The sequence below is a fragment of the Biomphalaria glabrata genome, chromosome 8 (assembly GCF_947242115.1).
Source record: "Biomphalaria glabrata chromosome 8, xgBioGlab47.1, whole genome shotgun sequence".
Classification (NCBI taxonomy): domain Eukaryota; kingdom Metazoa; phylum Mollusca; class Gastropoda; family Planorbidae; genus Biomphalaria; species Biomphalaria glabrata.
Genome location: NC_074718.1, coordinates 27474938 through 27488781, shown reverse-complemented (window position 1 = coordinate 27488781; position 13844 = coordinate 27474938). Strand labels below are relative to the sequence as shown.

The 13844-nt window shown below is 38.3% G+C and overlaps 1 protein-coding gene across 1 annotated transcript in view; it reads right to left on the bottom strand.

The window, feature by feature from the left end:
- LOC106064135 (serine-rich adhesin for platelets-like) overlaps positions 1-13844 on the bottom strand; it is a 77695-nt gene that overhangs the window by 8550 nt on the left and 55301 nt on the right. The window contains exons 10-19 of the mRNA XM_056038903.1: positions 8978-9106; positions 8536-8713; positions 6714-8410; positions 5793-5982; positions 5232-5335; positions 3998-4061; positions 3483-3619; positions 1245-1322; positions 596-692; positions 256-447 (exon numbers count right to left, since the gene is read on the bottom strand). Coding sequence (XP_055894878.1) covers positions 256-447; positions 596-692; positions 1245-1322; positions 3483-3619; positions 3998-4061; positions 5232-5335; positions 5793-5982; positions 6714-8410; positions 8536-8713; positions 8978-9106 — 2866 coding nt within the window. The remainder of the gene's footprint in view (positions 1-255; positions 448-595; positions 693-1244; positions 1323-3482; positions 3620-3997; positions 4062-5231; positions 5336-5792; positions 5983-6713; positions 8411-8535; positions 8714-8977; positions 9107-13844) is intronic.

Genomic DNA, 13844 nt, shown 5'->3' with positions numbered 1-13844 from the left:
TGCTTAGGCAAACCAAAGTATACTTTCAATGAAAGTCAAGGGACAGATGAGATGATTTAAAATTACAACATTATTAATTTCATATTTGCTTATTATGGATTTGTATGGATTTTGACCAATGAATTCAAGAGATAGTAAAATGTAAGATAAGGTGGAAATCAGAAATAAGATTTGCAATATTTTGTTGACTGTAAGCTCCAAGTGATGGCAATGAGACTCATCTAGTGAATAAAAACAAATGAGACTGCCACTCACCTGAGAACTGACACTGGTGGCTGGGGATGGTGTGGGGGACATAGGGGAAGGGGTGCCAGTGCTGTTCTTGTTCCAGCTGCTCTGGTGAGGAGATGGCGCATGAGCCTTGTTGCTGGAGTTTGTGTTGGAGGATGATGTGGTGGAGGTGGACGATGCAGCAGCCGAGGCAGCAGGGTTGGAAGAATGTTGTAACTGTAAAATACAGACATCAAACAACACTATCAAAAAAACTGAAGGGAAATAGGTGTGTTTTTTTTTTTGTGGGAACAAAAAGGAGGAGGTGGGTGTGGAAGGTTATTACTATTTTGGCTAACAAAATATACATTATTGGTAATCGTACCTTGCTTTGTTCGGAATCAATCACTTTCTTCAATTTGCTCACTTCTGGTTTTCGTAAAGTATACAATCTGTGGTTTAAAAACGCTCTCAGCCGGATTCTGTGATAAATTATTAATGCATTAATTTCACAAAATGATCTAAGGATAACATTTTTTTAAATTCATAGTTTAAAACAAATTAACAAAGTACAAGACAATAGTCCAACTTAAAAAAAAAAACGTCTGGATAAAATCTTTCACTTTAATGATTTTCCCCTTCTCTAGACATGACTGGTAACAGCTGTTTGAGGTCAGCCTGGCACTTCTGATGGTATAGGACATCCTGATTACACATTGTCTATAAGAGTAAGATGTCTGTTCTACTAGGCAAGAGGTCCCAGGGAAAAAGCCCAGCAGACAATCAATAGTGTGTTTTACATAATTGGTAACCTACAGCATCCAGTGGGGAGCTATTCATGAATTCAGGAGATCAACTTAATGAGCACAGCCTGTTTGTCATGTACAACACGCACACACACACACATGCATACACATTCACTGGGAGGGGGGGGGAGGGCTAATGGGGAGGGGCATTGATGGCTTACAAACATATTGTCTAAATTACAAAGTAAAGGTCTTTTAAAAATATAGCTCAATATGCTGTGGACTTACATTAATACTATAAGTTTTCTTTCTCTGTCACTGGAGTCAGGGTTAGAACTGCTGTTGGCTCTCATTCTAATAACATATCTGGAAATAGCAAAAATTTTCATCACAATGAGATCAAAGCAGGAACTAATGTTGAACTTATCAAGTGTGTGACACTCAGGACACGAATTTACCCAAACTTAGACCTGGAACAAACAAGTTCTTACAAACACAAAATGTTTGGAGAGTAATTTCATACAGAGACCAGTGTCTGCCTAGTATTGAAGATGAACTTACATTTTTTTTTCTTACTTTCTGTAGGCTTAACCCCCCCCCCCCCTTTTTTTTTTCTCTCTCTCTCTTTTTCTATCATATTATAGACATGTCCTCATCTAGAAAGTCACACTATTACATTGTATTAAGAAATTTAACTAATTATAATCAAATGTATTTTTGGCCAAATAAAAAGAAACACAGTGACCAAGACTAAGAACTCCCTACTAGACAACAGAAAGGTTAAGGACTGTGAATGACTTGCTGACAACCCTTCAATAACCTCAGCTACTTTCTTGATGGACATCTTGCTGTGTGCTAATGTCACCATTAAATCCTTTGTCAAAGGCCTAGCTCCTCCCCACTCTACCTTGTCTAGTTTTATCACACAAAAAGGAGAGGGGAGAGAGAGAGAAAAAGAGAAAGGAGAAGAAGAAAGTATGGCAGGAGGAAAGAGTGAAGAGAGAGAGATAAGAGAGAGGAGTAAAGAAGGAAAAGAGAGAGAGAGAAGTCATTATGCCCATTTAACCTCATTAAAATAATCCCCCACTATTTCAGGCCCACAGCTGTTGACAAGTGTATCCCTCCCCACACCTGTCTCCCCTCTTCTCTCCCTCTCCTGACTAGGTAAACAGAGAGCTCCTCATCTGTCACTGCACAAGACCCACACCTCTACTACATTGCCTACACACACACAATCCCTCTCCAGCCCCCAAAAAAGAAGAGTCAGTGCAAGTATTGTCACAGGCACTAATTAGCCTAATGAAAGCATGGAGAGCCCAACAAGATCCAAGTGCTGACTGCCTCAACACATCCCTGTCCAGATCTAGACCTCTACCAGTTATTCACCAGTTAGACACCATCATAAATCAAATAAAAAAAAAACAGCTTCAAAACTCCCAATGAAAGAAAATATGTTTCCAAAGTTCTAAAAGCTATATAAAACTGAATCCCTGCATTTACACAAGATAGTGAAATAAATAACTTTCAATGTAACAGAAAGGAAGTTCTAACTCCACTCTTAAGTCAAGATATCTAGATGAACTGTTTGTAGGGCCTCCATAATCAAGCAAATGTCAGTGGTTGTACCAGATGAGATAGTTCTTTGGTCTCAGTGAATTAAAAATATGTGGTCACCTGCATGACAGTATATCACTAGGCCTAGCACACACTTTCCAAAGTCTCTATGCAAACCACATTCTATTAGTCAAAAGTGACATTCCATTCAATGTAAGTAAATGGTAGGAGGGGGGGGGGGATGCTATGTAAACTATTACATGAATTTAACACTGGTATAAGGGAAGGAGGGATAACTTCATACCAGTGGTGTAGCTAGGGTGGAGGAGAATTTGAAAATCCCCACAGCCCCCCACATTAGGTGGGCCCCCATATGAGTGTTTTTTACATTAAAAATTAAATATTACTCAAAATGCAAGGGGCCCCCAAAGAGGTTTTTTGATTGTAACTTTTTGAAACAGTAGTTAGATGGTTGCAGATGCAATATTTGAAAATTGTGCTGGCAGCACAGTTCCTTTGCAGACTACTGCCCACAAATAGCATGACCTCTATTCCACCTGCCCTAATACCAAAATGTGGTGTAGTAAAAAATGTATATAGAAACAAAAAAACTACAAAACTTTCATCCATTTTCTTTTTTGGACAACTTTTTTTTTCTCTTAGACCAAATCATGCACCAAAATAGTGACACAGGTTAAACTCAATGTGACATTCGCTGTGATCAAGCACAATTGACACTCAGTTGTATATTTGACATGTTTTGGATGGATGTTCCTTCAGAATAGAAGATTATTACATCCTAGACCAAACCTTCTGCAAGAACGAATGGCAGTGAGGAGGGTTTAAACCCAGGACCATCAAGATGGCAGTCTAGAGTGCATATCACAGGACCAGGCAGCCATCTAGTTCCATCAAATCAGTCTCATATTGGTAACCAAAAGATCAAACAAAACAATGTGGTCATCTACTTACTGCAATAAATTAGATGTATCATTATACAAGCTGTAGCTGGCATTCAGGTCTTTTTTACCCTGCTCAATGGTGTAACCAGCTAGGAAAAAGTTCAGCCCTGACCTTAAGTAGGGCTCAAATCTTGCCAATTTATCCTTCTGTTGATCAAACATAGAGACACAATAAGCTCAAATACACAGGACAATCTTGCAATAAAAAAAAAAAAAAAGCTGGAAATTCAATCCTATGTGGTATTTGCTAGAAAAGCTCTGTACTGGAGAAGTGTACTAATCAATAAAACAGTACAGCTCTAAACCAGTAATTATGATTGGGGTCAACTCCATTTTGGTTTCTATAGGACTTCAATGTAACAAGACATGAAAATATAATGTGGGCTAATATCCTCTAATTAGATGTTCAATGACTATATAAAGAGTACAGAAGATAAAAGTCATAAATATCAGACACAATAAAAGGGTACTAAAATGCTTGGACTAAAAAACGTAGCCAGAATGTGAGCATGATGTAAAACTAACCTTATTATCTGCCATATGTTTGTGCTCCTTGGCCCTTGCAAGATAATGCTCAGTTTTTTGTAGCCTAGACAAGGGAAATAATTGAAACCGTATGAAGACCTTTATTATATGAATACACAAATAAATATTAAAGTCACATTTTGGTTTGGTTTCCAGTGGTACATATAGAATTCTCCATGGAGTCACAAGTTGCAATGGTTATTGGTAAATGTCATGCCTTATTGTGTATTAAGAAAACCAATTCAAAGAAATATTACAATTCTAGTAGTGAAATGAAGATCAAATGTATTTGTTTCAAACAAAGACTTAATATGAACTATATATGGGCTTATACTATTACTCTAAATTACTATTGTCTGATGCACATGTTAACACTTACTCCAAATATGAAACAGAACATTTTAGGTCCATTTTCAATCATCTACTCTAACTCAAGCACTGTAAACCACAAGTAGCAGCGGCAATCAAGTAGAGCCGTTGCAATTTTCAATCAATATATTTATACAACTCAGTCAATGTTAGTTACAATTTATAGAGTTTTAAAATCAAAGACATTGTCATTAACAAGAGAAAACCTTTGAAGACAACAGCTGACACCAAAGAGATCAATATCTAATCAATGTGTTTTTGATGGTACAACTTAAATGATGATAAAAAAAATTTTTGCCACTCTCTTAAGTACATTTAATGGTAAACAATTTCACTAAATAGTACACATAGTTCACTTAGTACATTTTAACCAATGTTGATAACATTTATATATAGTTTAGGGCACAACTACAGGCTATCTTTGTGTACTTTAGGTTCAAATTGACTGTACTTTATTGTTGACAGTTATAATATTGAACAAGCTATTAGATCAAAGATCCCTTTAATGAGCCCAGTGATGATAGCTTTACCTGTAACTAAGTGTGTAAGGAATGTGTCATGGCTTATGGGCAGGCTCAATGATACTATAAAAAGTTGAATTAAAAATACCAGCAGCATTGAGTTTCAGACAATTTGATGTGAATGCAATGTGCTTTGCCCACCCTTCCCCCTAGTAACAAAATCTATCTTCAAATGCCATTGTCTATGTTTAACTATAAAAGGTGCATGTTTCTTTTCTTCAGAGCTAACACATGTTACAACATTGGTGAGGTATTCATGCACCAGCATCTGTCAATCCTGGTTTACATCCAATTTAAAAAAGGAATCATTCAATACACAATCATCAAACAGTTGGACTACTCACTGAATGTCTTCGGGTACAGGTAAGTTGGAGGGCAGTCCTCGACTATTGCCATTCACATAGTGGTGGAAAGGAAGGTCAGGTCCATTAGTGATATGTGCATTGGACTGGTGGTGAGAAGAATTAAAAACATATTAACTAGCTGCACAAACCAATCCTTGAGCTATTTACATAAAGACACAATAAACTTGGACTAACACTTACACCATCAAACAGTTGACTCAAAAACTGTAGGGTGTGGTTACAATATCATTTTTTTTGTGGTCTTTAAAAAGACAAGCACCAAATGAATCTTGTCTTAAATTGTCATTGAAAAAAAAAAATCACTGAAATGTGTTTGTTCCTTGAGACAACATAATAATATTTTGTGATTTATACTCTCCTTAATTTCTAAATATACATATTCTTTACAATTACATTGTTATATTTTAATTTTAATTAGAATAAATACAAGTGAATGCAGTTGTATATCTTAGGTAGAGTTCAATTATCAAGCCAACAATATCCTTTTCATAGATATTGATACATAAGTACCAGGGAAACTAGGGAGACAGAATTGTTTACCTTTTTATCAATGTTGTTATTGTTATTGCTATTTTTATTGCTGCTGGTGGAAGAACGCCTGCTAGGCTTTTTAAGGGATTGCTGACTTCCTCTACTGGAACTGCTAGCATTGCTGTCTCTCCTGGATCTGACAGATGTTGGCTGACTAGGTGTGTTTGATGTGTTTTTCTCTGTTGAAGGGGCAGTCTCACTAAGAAAACAGATTATAAATTGTGACTATTCAGCTAAGGTTCACAGAGATTGACAGCTTGAGCCAATTTAGATATTTTGTTGTTACACATTTACCTTATCACTGTCATAAACTTAAGTGGTTTTTGTAAATAGTAGCTGCTGTAGTGAGTTATTTTCCATTAGCTTACAAAAGAGGTTTATACATCAATGTACACAATTCTAACAATAATTCTGAGATAATTTAAGTAAAAAAAAAAAAAAAACTATTTTGAAACAGCAAAATGTTTTTACAAAGGGATGGAATTTCTATTATGTGTAACCGGGTGGCAAAGGAACGAATGGCTATTAAAGGCAACACAGAAACATTCTCCCAGATACGCCCTCCACCCCATGTCCACAAGAGACCAGAGCTCACTGAACATGTGATAGCATAAAATTTGAAAAAGTCATCAAGAGAAAAAAATTGACCAATGAAACACATTCTTATCACCTGTGCAATTGTACCAAAGAACTGGTGTCATTATGAAGGAAGTATTTCTGTATTAACTAATAAGAGATACTTAATCTAGAATTCTGTCCTAGAGCTGAACTGGACAGAATTTGTTTTTTGGCAATAAATGGAAGTAGTAATACCCTGGTTTAAATGTTGAATTTCAACTTATCAAGAGTTAAAGCTGAACTAATCGGGAGATGCTCAATGCAAATGTTACTCTACTAAGAAGCTACTAAAACTGAATTGCCAGTTCTTACCTCACTAGTTCGGGTCTGACCTTCTTTGATAGAGATTCATCCCCATTTTCTATTTTTCTTTTAGAACTTTTGAGTGGTTCAGACTTGGATTCGTCCAATGGAGAATCCGTTTCATCTTTTTGAGCAAAGTCAAGATTTTTTACAGCACTAGGTTTATTGGGTAAAGAGTCAACACTGGTATTGAATGATTTGTTGAATTTGGAGTCTGCAACATTGGTGGTGGAGATGTCAGATCCAACAGATGATGTGGAAGATGTAGACGTTGGCTCCAACAATGGATTTATAGTCTTTCTGTGAGGTTTTTTAATTTTATGATTATGATCAGCAGTTCCATCACCAATGTCATCAGTCTCAGAGACAGCAGCTTTACGTTTTGTTTTAGATACAGTTCCATTGGCTACTTTGTCACTCTGAGTTAACGAAGATGGATTCTTGTCTTTAATGCTGCTGGTGCTATGTACACTTATAAAAGACTTATTGTCGGAAAAAGGAGGCACTCTGGCTTCCTTTTGGGAATCAGAGGCAACTTCAGACTTTGCTGAAGGTTCCACAGACTTGATCTCTTTGGAAATCTTCCCACCATTTCTAATTTTCTCTTGTTTCTCTTTCAGCCTTTTCAGCTGCTTGTCATTGACCAAGGCTTTTTGTACCCGGACCACTAACCTTGGAGCAGGACTTCCATCTCCACTTTGAGATACTGTGACAATAGGTGATCTGGCTTTTGGTGGCGGTGGAGAGAAAGAGTTCCGGAAAGAGGGAAGTGGTTTTGTAGAAGGTGCTGGTGATGGAGAGTGTGCAGTGTGGATGGGTGATAAAAGATTGGGAGGATGAATCATTGATTCCAAATCCGAGGGTAAAATTGAGTCTTTTGACCCTCCAGGATTCGGTGTGTCTTTTGAAATGTCTTTAAGATTAGAGCTATCACCCTTAGCACTGACTTTCCTCTTGGTGTGTTTTGGTATATGATTTGGTGCATTCTTGTCAGTTGCCAACAGCTTGTGATTGTCCTCATCACTGCTTGTTGACAGTGCTCCCCCAGGGAAATTTAAAGGCATTTCTGATTTACCTTTTTGCTGCACATTATTAGATTGGTGCTTGGGCTTTTCAGGAGTATATCCAACAACATCAATCTCATCATCAGAGCTGGAGCCTGCTCTTGAAGGATGCTTCTTGCTGCTGGTGTTTCTTTCTAAGGAACTGATGGAGGATGCTTCACTCTTTTTTACAGGATCATTTGATCTGAGCACAGACGTGACACCTGGTTTTTTATTGGGTGGAGATTCCATTGTTCTGCTGTTTTTAGCCCAATGATTCCTGTTGTCCTCTACCTGATCTGTTCTAGCTTTCAAATCCTTGACTGAAGAGCTAGAATGTTTCCTAACTGATGGCTGGTGAGAAGGTTTAGACTTAAAAACCTCACCAGTCTCGTCATCTGACTGATGATCATAAGCTTCATCCCCAGAATGTTTGGAAGAGAATTGCACATCAAATGGCATGCTTTTACAAGGCCCTATTGCCTTTAATGTTCTAGGGTGCGTCAGATCTGAATGCTCTTTTGGATGAACTGGTGCTAGTGAGGCATGAATAGGAGGTGGTGAGAATGGTTTGGAAGGACTTGCAGCCACTGGAGATGTAGAATTTTTCTTTCCTGACTGAATGAAATTTCCTAAGCTCCAACTTATACTGGTGTCTTGGTTCTGAGAAGGAAAAAAAAATATTTGTGTGAAGACTAGCAAAAGCTCATCAGAATTTTAAAACTTGGATTAAAAAACTGTATACATAATTTCAGGCTTGACTATCTTCCTGAATTATGGGAACTCACATCAACACTGTTGGGTGTGCCAATAGAAGAAGTTTTGTAGACAGGAGATGGTGTCTTCTCAGGGGCCATCTTCACCTCTTCACTGGCTTCAGCTTTAGCCTCATCTTCATCCTCATCTGCTTCACTCTCAGACTCAGAGCTGCTGTCAGAACTAGAGTTGGAGCTGCTAGACGATGACCTGAGGATATGGACTTGCATGTTCACAGGATGAAACCTCTTTTTATCTAAACCCCACAGCAAATAACATTGTACTTGATCTTATTTCTAAGCATCAATCTTTGAAAGAGGGGGAAAAAAGGAGAAGGGGAAGTGGGGTCTCTCTTAAATTTTTGTGCAAGCCAAAAAAAAAAAAAAAACTCTCAGAAAACCTGACCTTTAAAGAGAAGGCTCAATGACTTCATTTTATTTGTAAACATCTCTAGCCCACCAGGTACTAACTTACCTTCTATCAGATTTTCTAAACTCCAACGGCTTGTCAATGTGTTCATCTTTCTCTTCATTATCATCCTCATCAGAGTCTGAGTCTGAACTACTGCTGCTGCTGCTACTGGAAGACTCATCAGATTGGACCCTGGCAACAGCAACAACAAAAAAACACTTTAACTCTCTTTTGTTCTTAAGAAGAACTTCTTTGTCCAGGTACTTCTATTTATTTGATGTGATCAGCATCAGGAGTTCAAACAAAGAACTAAGAAATAGAATGTGACAATAAGCCCAAAGAGAAAACAAAAGTTTGCAGCACAGGGATCTAGCCTACTTTATTATGTTCAGATACCAAACAGAGTAATTTATTTATTCCTATTATCCTGGTCTGTCTAAAGGTTCTTGGACAAACCAAAAGAAAGACAAAGATACATTAAAATGAATATTCATGAACTATTTATGTTTGAATGGCATGTTCTCTAGCTTCATGACTCAGATGAGAAAAAAAAAATTCAACAGCATGAATACAAACAATTTAGATCTTACTCTCTGTTCTGTGACTAAGAAAAAAGTCAAGATCCTGTTTCTGTGTACATGTATCAGACCAAAAACACCAACTTTCAATCAGATATGTGGACAATGGTGTTGACTTGAACTAACATTCCCCATATATAACTGTATAATACAAGCATCAAACAAGAAACTAATATGCTTATTGTAGACCTCACCCCCCCCCCATCCCCCAATAAAACATTCATATTTCAAGTTATATACTTTATCCATCATTACACATCAAGCAGAAACTGTTTATTTTTTATTTATTTATTCATTTTGCGTGTTTTTTTTTTTAATCTAAAAGGGATCTAAAAACTAAAAATGATAGTCTACCATAACAACAAAGTGATTACAACAAGACAAAGTACCCCCTTCCCCCAATGAGAACTATTGAGCCCAGAGTTGGTGTTGGCAATGTACATTATAAGTTTTCATTTTGCCATGTTGCTCCAAGGTCTCTATCTGCTATAGGTGGCACCGACATCTATCAAAAAGGCAACAACTGAACAGCAAGATGTCAAGTTTTAGGGCTAAATGAAAATAATTATGAGCTGCTAGGACACTCAAAACAAACAGACAGACAGACAGACAGACAGAGAGAAGGAGAGGTAGGAAGGAGGAGGAGGAGACATGGGAGTTCAAACTATCTTGTTTAGTTGTATATATGTTGTTGACAAGGTCAGATCTTGTTTAGTTGTACATATGTTGGTGACAAGGGCAGACCTTGTCTTAACAGACTCAACCCTGGATCAATACATGTATTTACTGGGGGTAGAGGCTTGAACAGAAGATTGTGTTGGAGCCAATGTCTGCTTATGTCACACTTCAATGCGTAGCTCTTCAAATGTCAAAATGCTAAGTCAAATTAAGTGAAATTAGGTGGCGTTCCAATTGGTTCTGGTATACGTGCGTACATCATCTCTCCCCACACACAGGCTACGAGACATTTGAACCACTGTGGAGCTGCGCCAGGTTGACGATTAATTATTCAGTTCTCTCCCGCCCCCGCGCACCCCTCCCCAATAAAATAAGTACATTTGAAGAAGAGAGCTTTTGAGAGTTCCCACATTCTAACCAAATCATTTCCATACACACGAATCAGAGGTTGAAGGATATCCTGGATAGTTGATAGATACCTAGATCTAATTCTGTGACGTGTAAAATAGAACACAGCGCCAGTACACAAACATATATGTGTACTTACTGCCACCAAGACACTATCACGAGAGGAAAGAGTGTCTTCCCTTCCCGCCACCCGAATAAATGATACTGTTATGTTATGTATTTCTTCATATGTATGAACAAAAACTTTTTTTTTTTCTTACATTTTACCATGACCTCAAGTCTTTATGGAACCATAAAACATAGGAATCAATATTATCTTTCAAACAGCCTTATCAGTTCTAGTCTACGAGACCAATGTCCCTACTTTAGCTGCTACTGCCGTTTACTTTGTGTGTGTGTGAGTGTGTGTGTGCGCGCTTCAACATTAAATATGTAGATAGACCAGGATCTCAGTATGATGGGACATTTACTGAAAAACTATTTGTATTACTACTTTGCTCCGATGGGAAAAGAGGCAAAAGACAGAGGAATGGAGAAAGACGGTCGCCAGATCATGTGTGGTGCCCCAACGGTTCAACGGACAATGGGACATGTGAAGAAAATTACCCAAACAGCAATCCAGAGACTTCCACACCAGTCGCACTATGCACCAAACATATACATGGCCCAGACCTCTTTAACAAAGTTGACATGGTTAAGTTGCATCTTTAGAATCAATCATTAGCCGCAGTGGCAGGTTAAATTAGTCCTTTTAATTAGTCACTTTTGGCAACATTAAGCCCTGCCATACCCACTAAATAATTCTATACTCTCCTAGACATATTGAATAAGAGGGGGGGGGTGCCCTCACACTAGCCTTTAAAAGACTTTTTTTTTAAATCTCGTAACAAAGAGTGTGTTTAAAAAATGCCACGTAAAAATGTCCAAAGATTGTACAAGAACAGATTTCAGACGTAATGGAGCTTCATGTCTGCAGACTTTCAATATTGTCATTGTGATCTACAACTACACACAAACAGCTGGAATAGTGAGGAAGCATGTATTCAACGAAGCGCAACGAGGATATCGCAAAGCTCAAGTCCCAAATACAAACGTAGCCAGATTTTCAAGGGCAATTAAAGAACAGACGAACACACAGACAGAGACACACAGGCACAGACAAAAAGACAGACTTTATCCAATGCACCGAGGAGCTCCATTGGGTGTCCGTGAACGTTTTGTCAGCCAGCCTCCCAATAGCCAAGAGAAAACAGGAAGCTGTAACCCAAGCCACACACACACACACGCGCGCGCTTACACAATTGGCGCTATCGATCTCTCCTGATTAATGGGCAGACATTATCGAATGTATTAAAACACAACTAACCATGAAAACAGGCGACAAGACAAAGAAGGTCATGCAATACTTGAGAGAGACCACGCCAACTCCCTTCCCCCCCCCTCCTTAGTGTTCCATAAGGAGGAAAGGGGGGGGGGCGGCTATTTAATTATATTAATATCCCTTTGCTTTAACATTCAAAGGTAGTTTCCATTATTTCTTACAAGTGAAAAGCGCTACGAGAAATGCACTACATTTTAGTGCACACGCAGTGCACAAGGCAGACAAATGTTGACTAGCAAGATTCAAACAAAGACAGGATTTGTTTTTTTTTTTTTTGGGGGGGGGGGGGAATGTTGCAATATTTAACACACAAAAAAAAAGGGGGGGGGGCGAACTTCGTTTGAGAGAGAGAGAGACAGAGAAAAAGAAAGAGAGAAAAGGAGAGAGAGAGATAAGAGAGAAAAGGAGAGAGACAGAGAGGGTGAAGATATTGAATAAAATGGAACATGTATAAGAGGATGTCATTAGAAAAGGATTTCTCAAAGAGGAAGTAAGCAGTGTGTTTGAGGATCTTGGTCACATTCTCATTCTTTTTCCAAATAGTATATTGAATTAGTGACCACATTTTTTGTATATGTAGACTGAGTTGAAACTTGCAGACCAAAGAATTCTCAAGCCAAAACAAATCTAAATATCCGCTAAGAATCCCAAATTGAATAGACTTAGACGCAAACTAATGTTACTGTAGACCGAAAGAAAAGTGTGTGCACAAGAAATCAAACTTATCCATTGTCTGGCCTCTCTGAATGTGAACAACTATTCTCGAGTAATCGGACGTTTGTGTAAGCAAGGGATCTAACCTTTCTGGAAAGACATTCTACACTCCTCTGTTTTGGCCCTGATCTAACCTTTCTGGAAAGACATTCTACACTCCTCTGTTTTGGCCCTGATCTAACTTTCTGGAAAGACATTCTACACTCCTCTGTTTTGGCCCTGATCTAACTTTCTGGAAAGACATTCTACACTCCTCTGTTTTGGCCCTGATCTAACTTTCTGGAAAGACATTCTACACTCCTCTGTTTTGGCCCTGATCTAACTTTCTGGAAAGACATTCTACACTCCTCTGTTTTGGCCCTGATCTAACCTTTCTGGAAAGACATTCTACACTCCTCTGTTTTGGCCCTGATCTAACCTTTCTGGAAAGACATTCTACACTACTCTGTTTTGGCCCGGATCTAACCTTTCTGGAAAGACATTCTACACTACTCTGTTTTGGCCCTGGTCTAACCTTTCTGGAAAGACATTCTACACTACTCTGTTTTGGCCCTGGTCTAACCTTTCTGGAAAGACATTCTACACTACTCTGTTTTGGCCCTGATATAACCTTTCTGGAAAGACATTCTACACTCCTCTGTTTTGGCCCTGATATAACCTTTCTGGAAAGACATTCTACACTCCTCTGTTTTGGCCCTGATCTCACTTTCTGGAAAGACATTCTACACTCCTCTGTTTTGGCCCGGATCTCAAATGTGTACAGAGCATAATGTGACACAGATCTAGATCTAGAACTGAAAGGTCAACGAATGAACTAATGTTCCATGCCATAGTTCAAGTCAAATACCGAGCGAACTATGGACAATTGAGCATTGCGCTGAGGATAGTTTGGACTCTTGGACTGGACTAGAAATTAATACCGCAAACAATACATTCGATATGTTTTCAATCCAAGACATTTGTTCGGTCAATGGGAACTCTTGAACTGAATAATACGACATTTCTGTGTAAGAAATAAAAGTTTTTATTGGAATACTCTTCTTTGACAAAATAATAAACCTTTGTTCGATCCTGGGCACTGATTTTTTTAAAAAAAGAAGGTGGCCCCGGAAGGGAGAGGGGGAGAAACATAATTCTTCCCGGGCTACGCTTCAGCTACATGATAATTTAG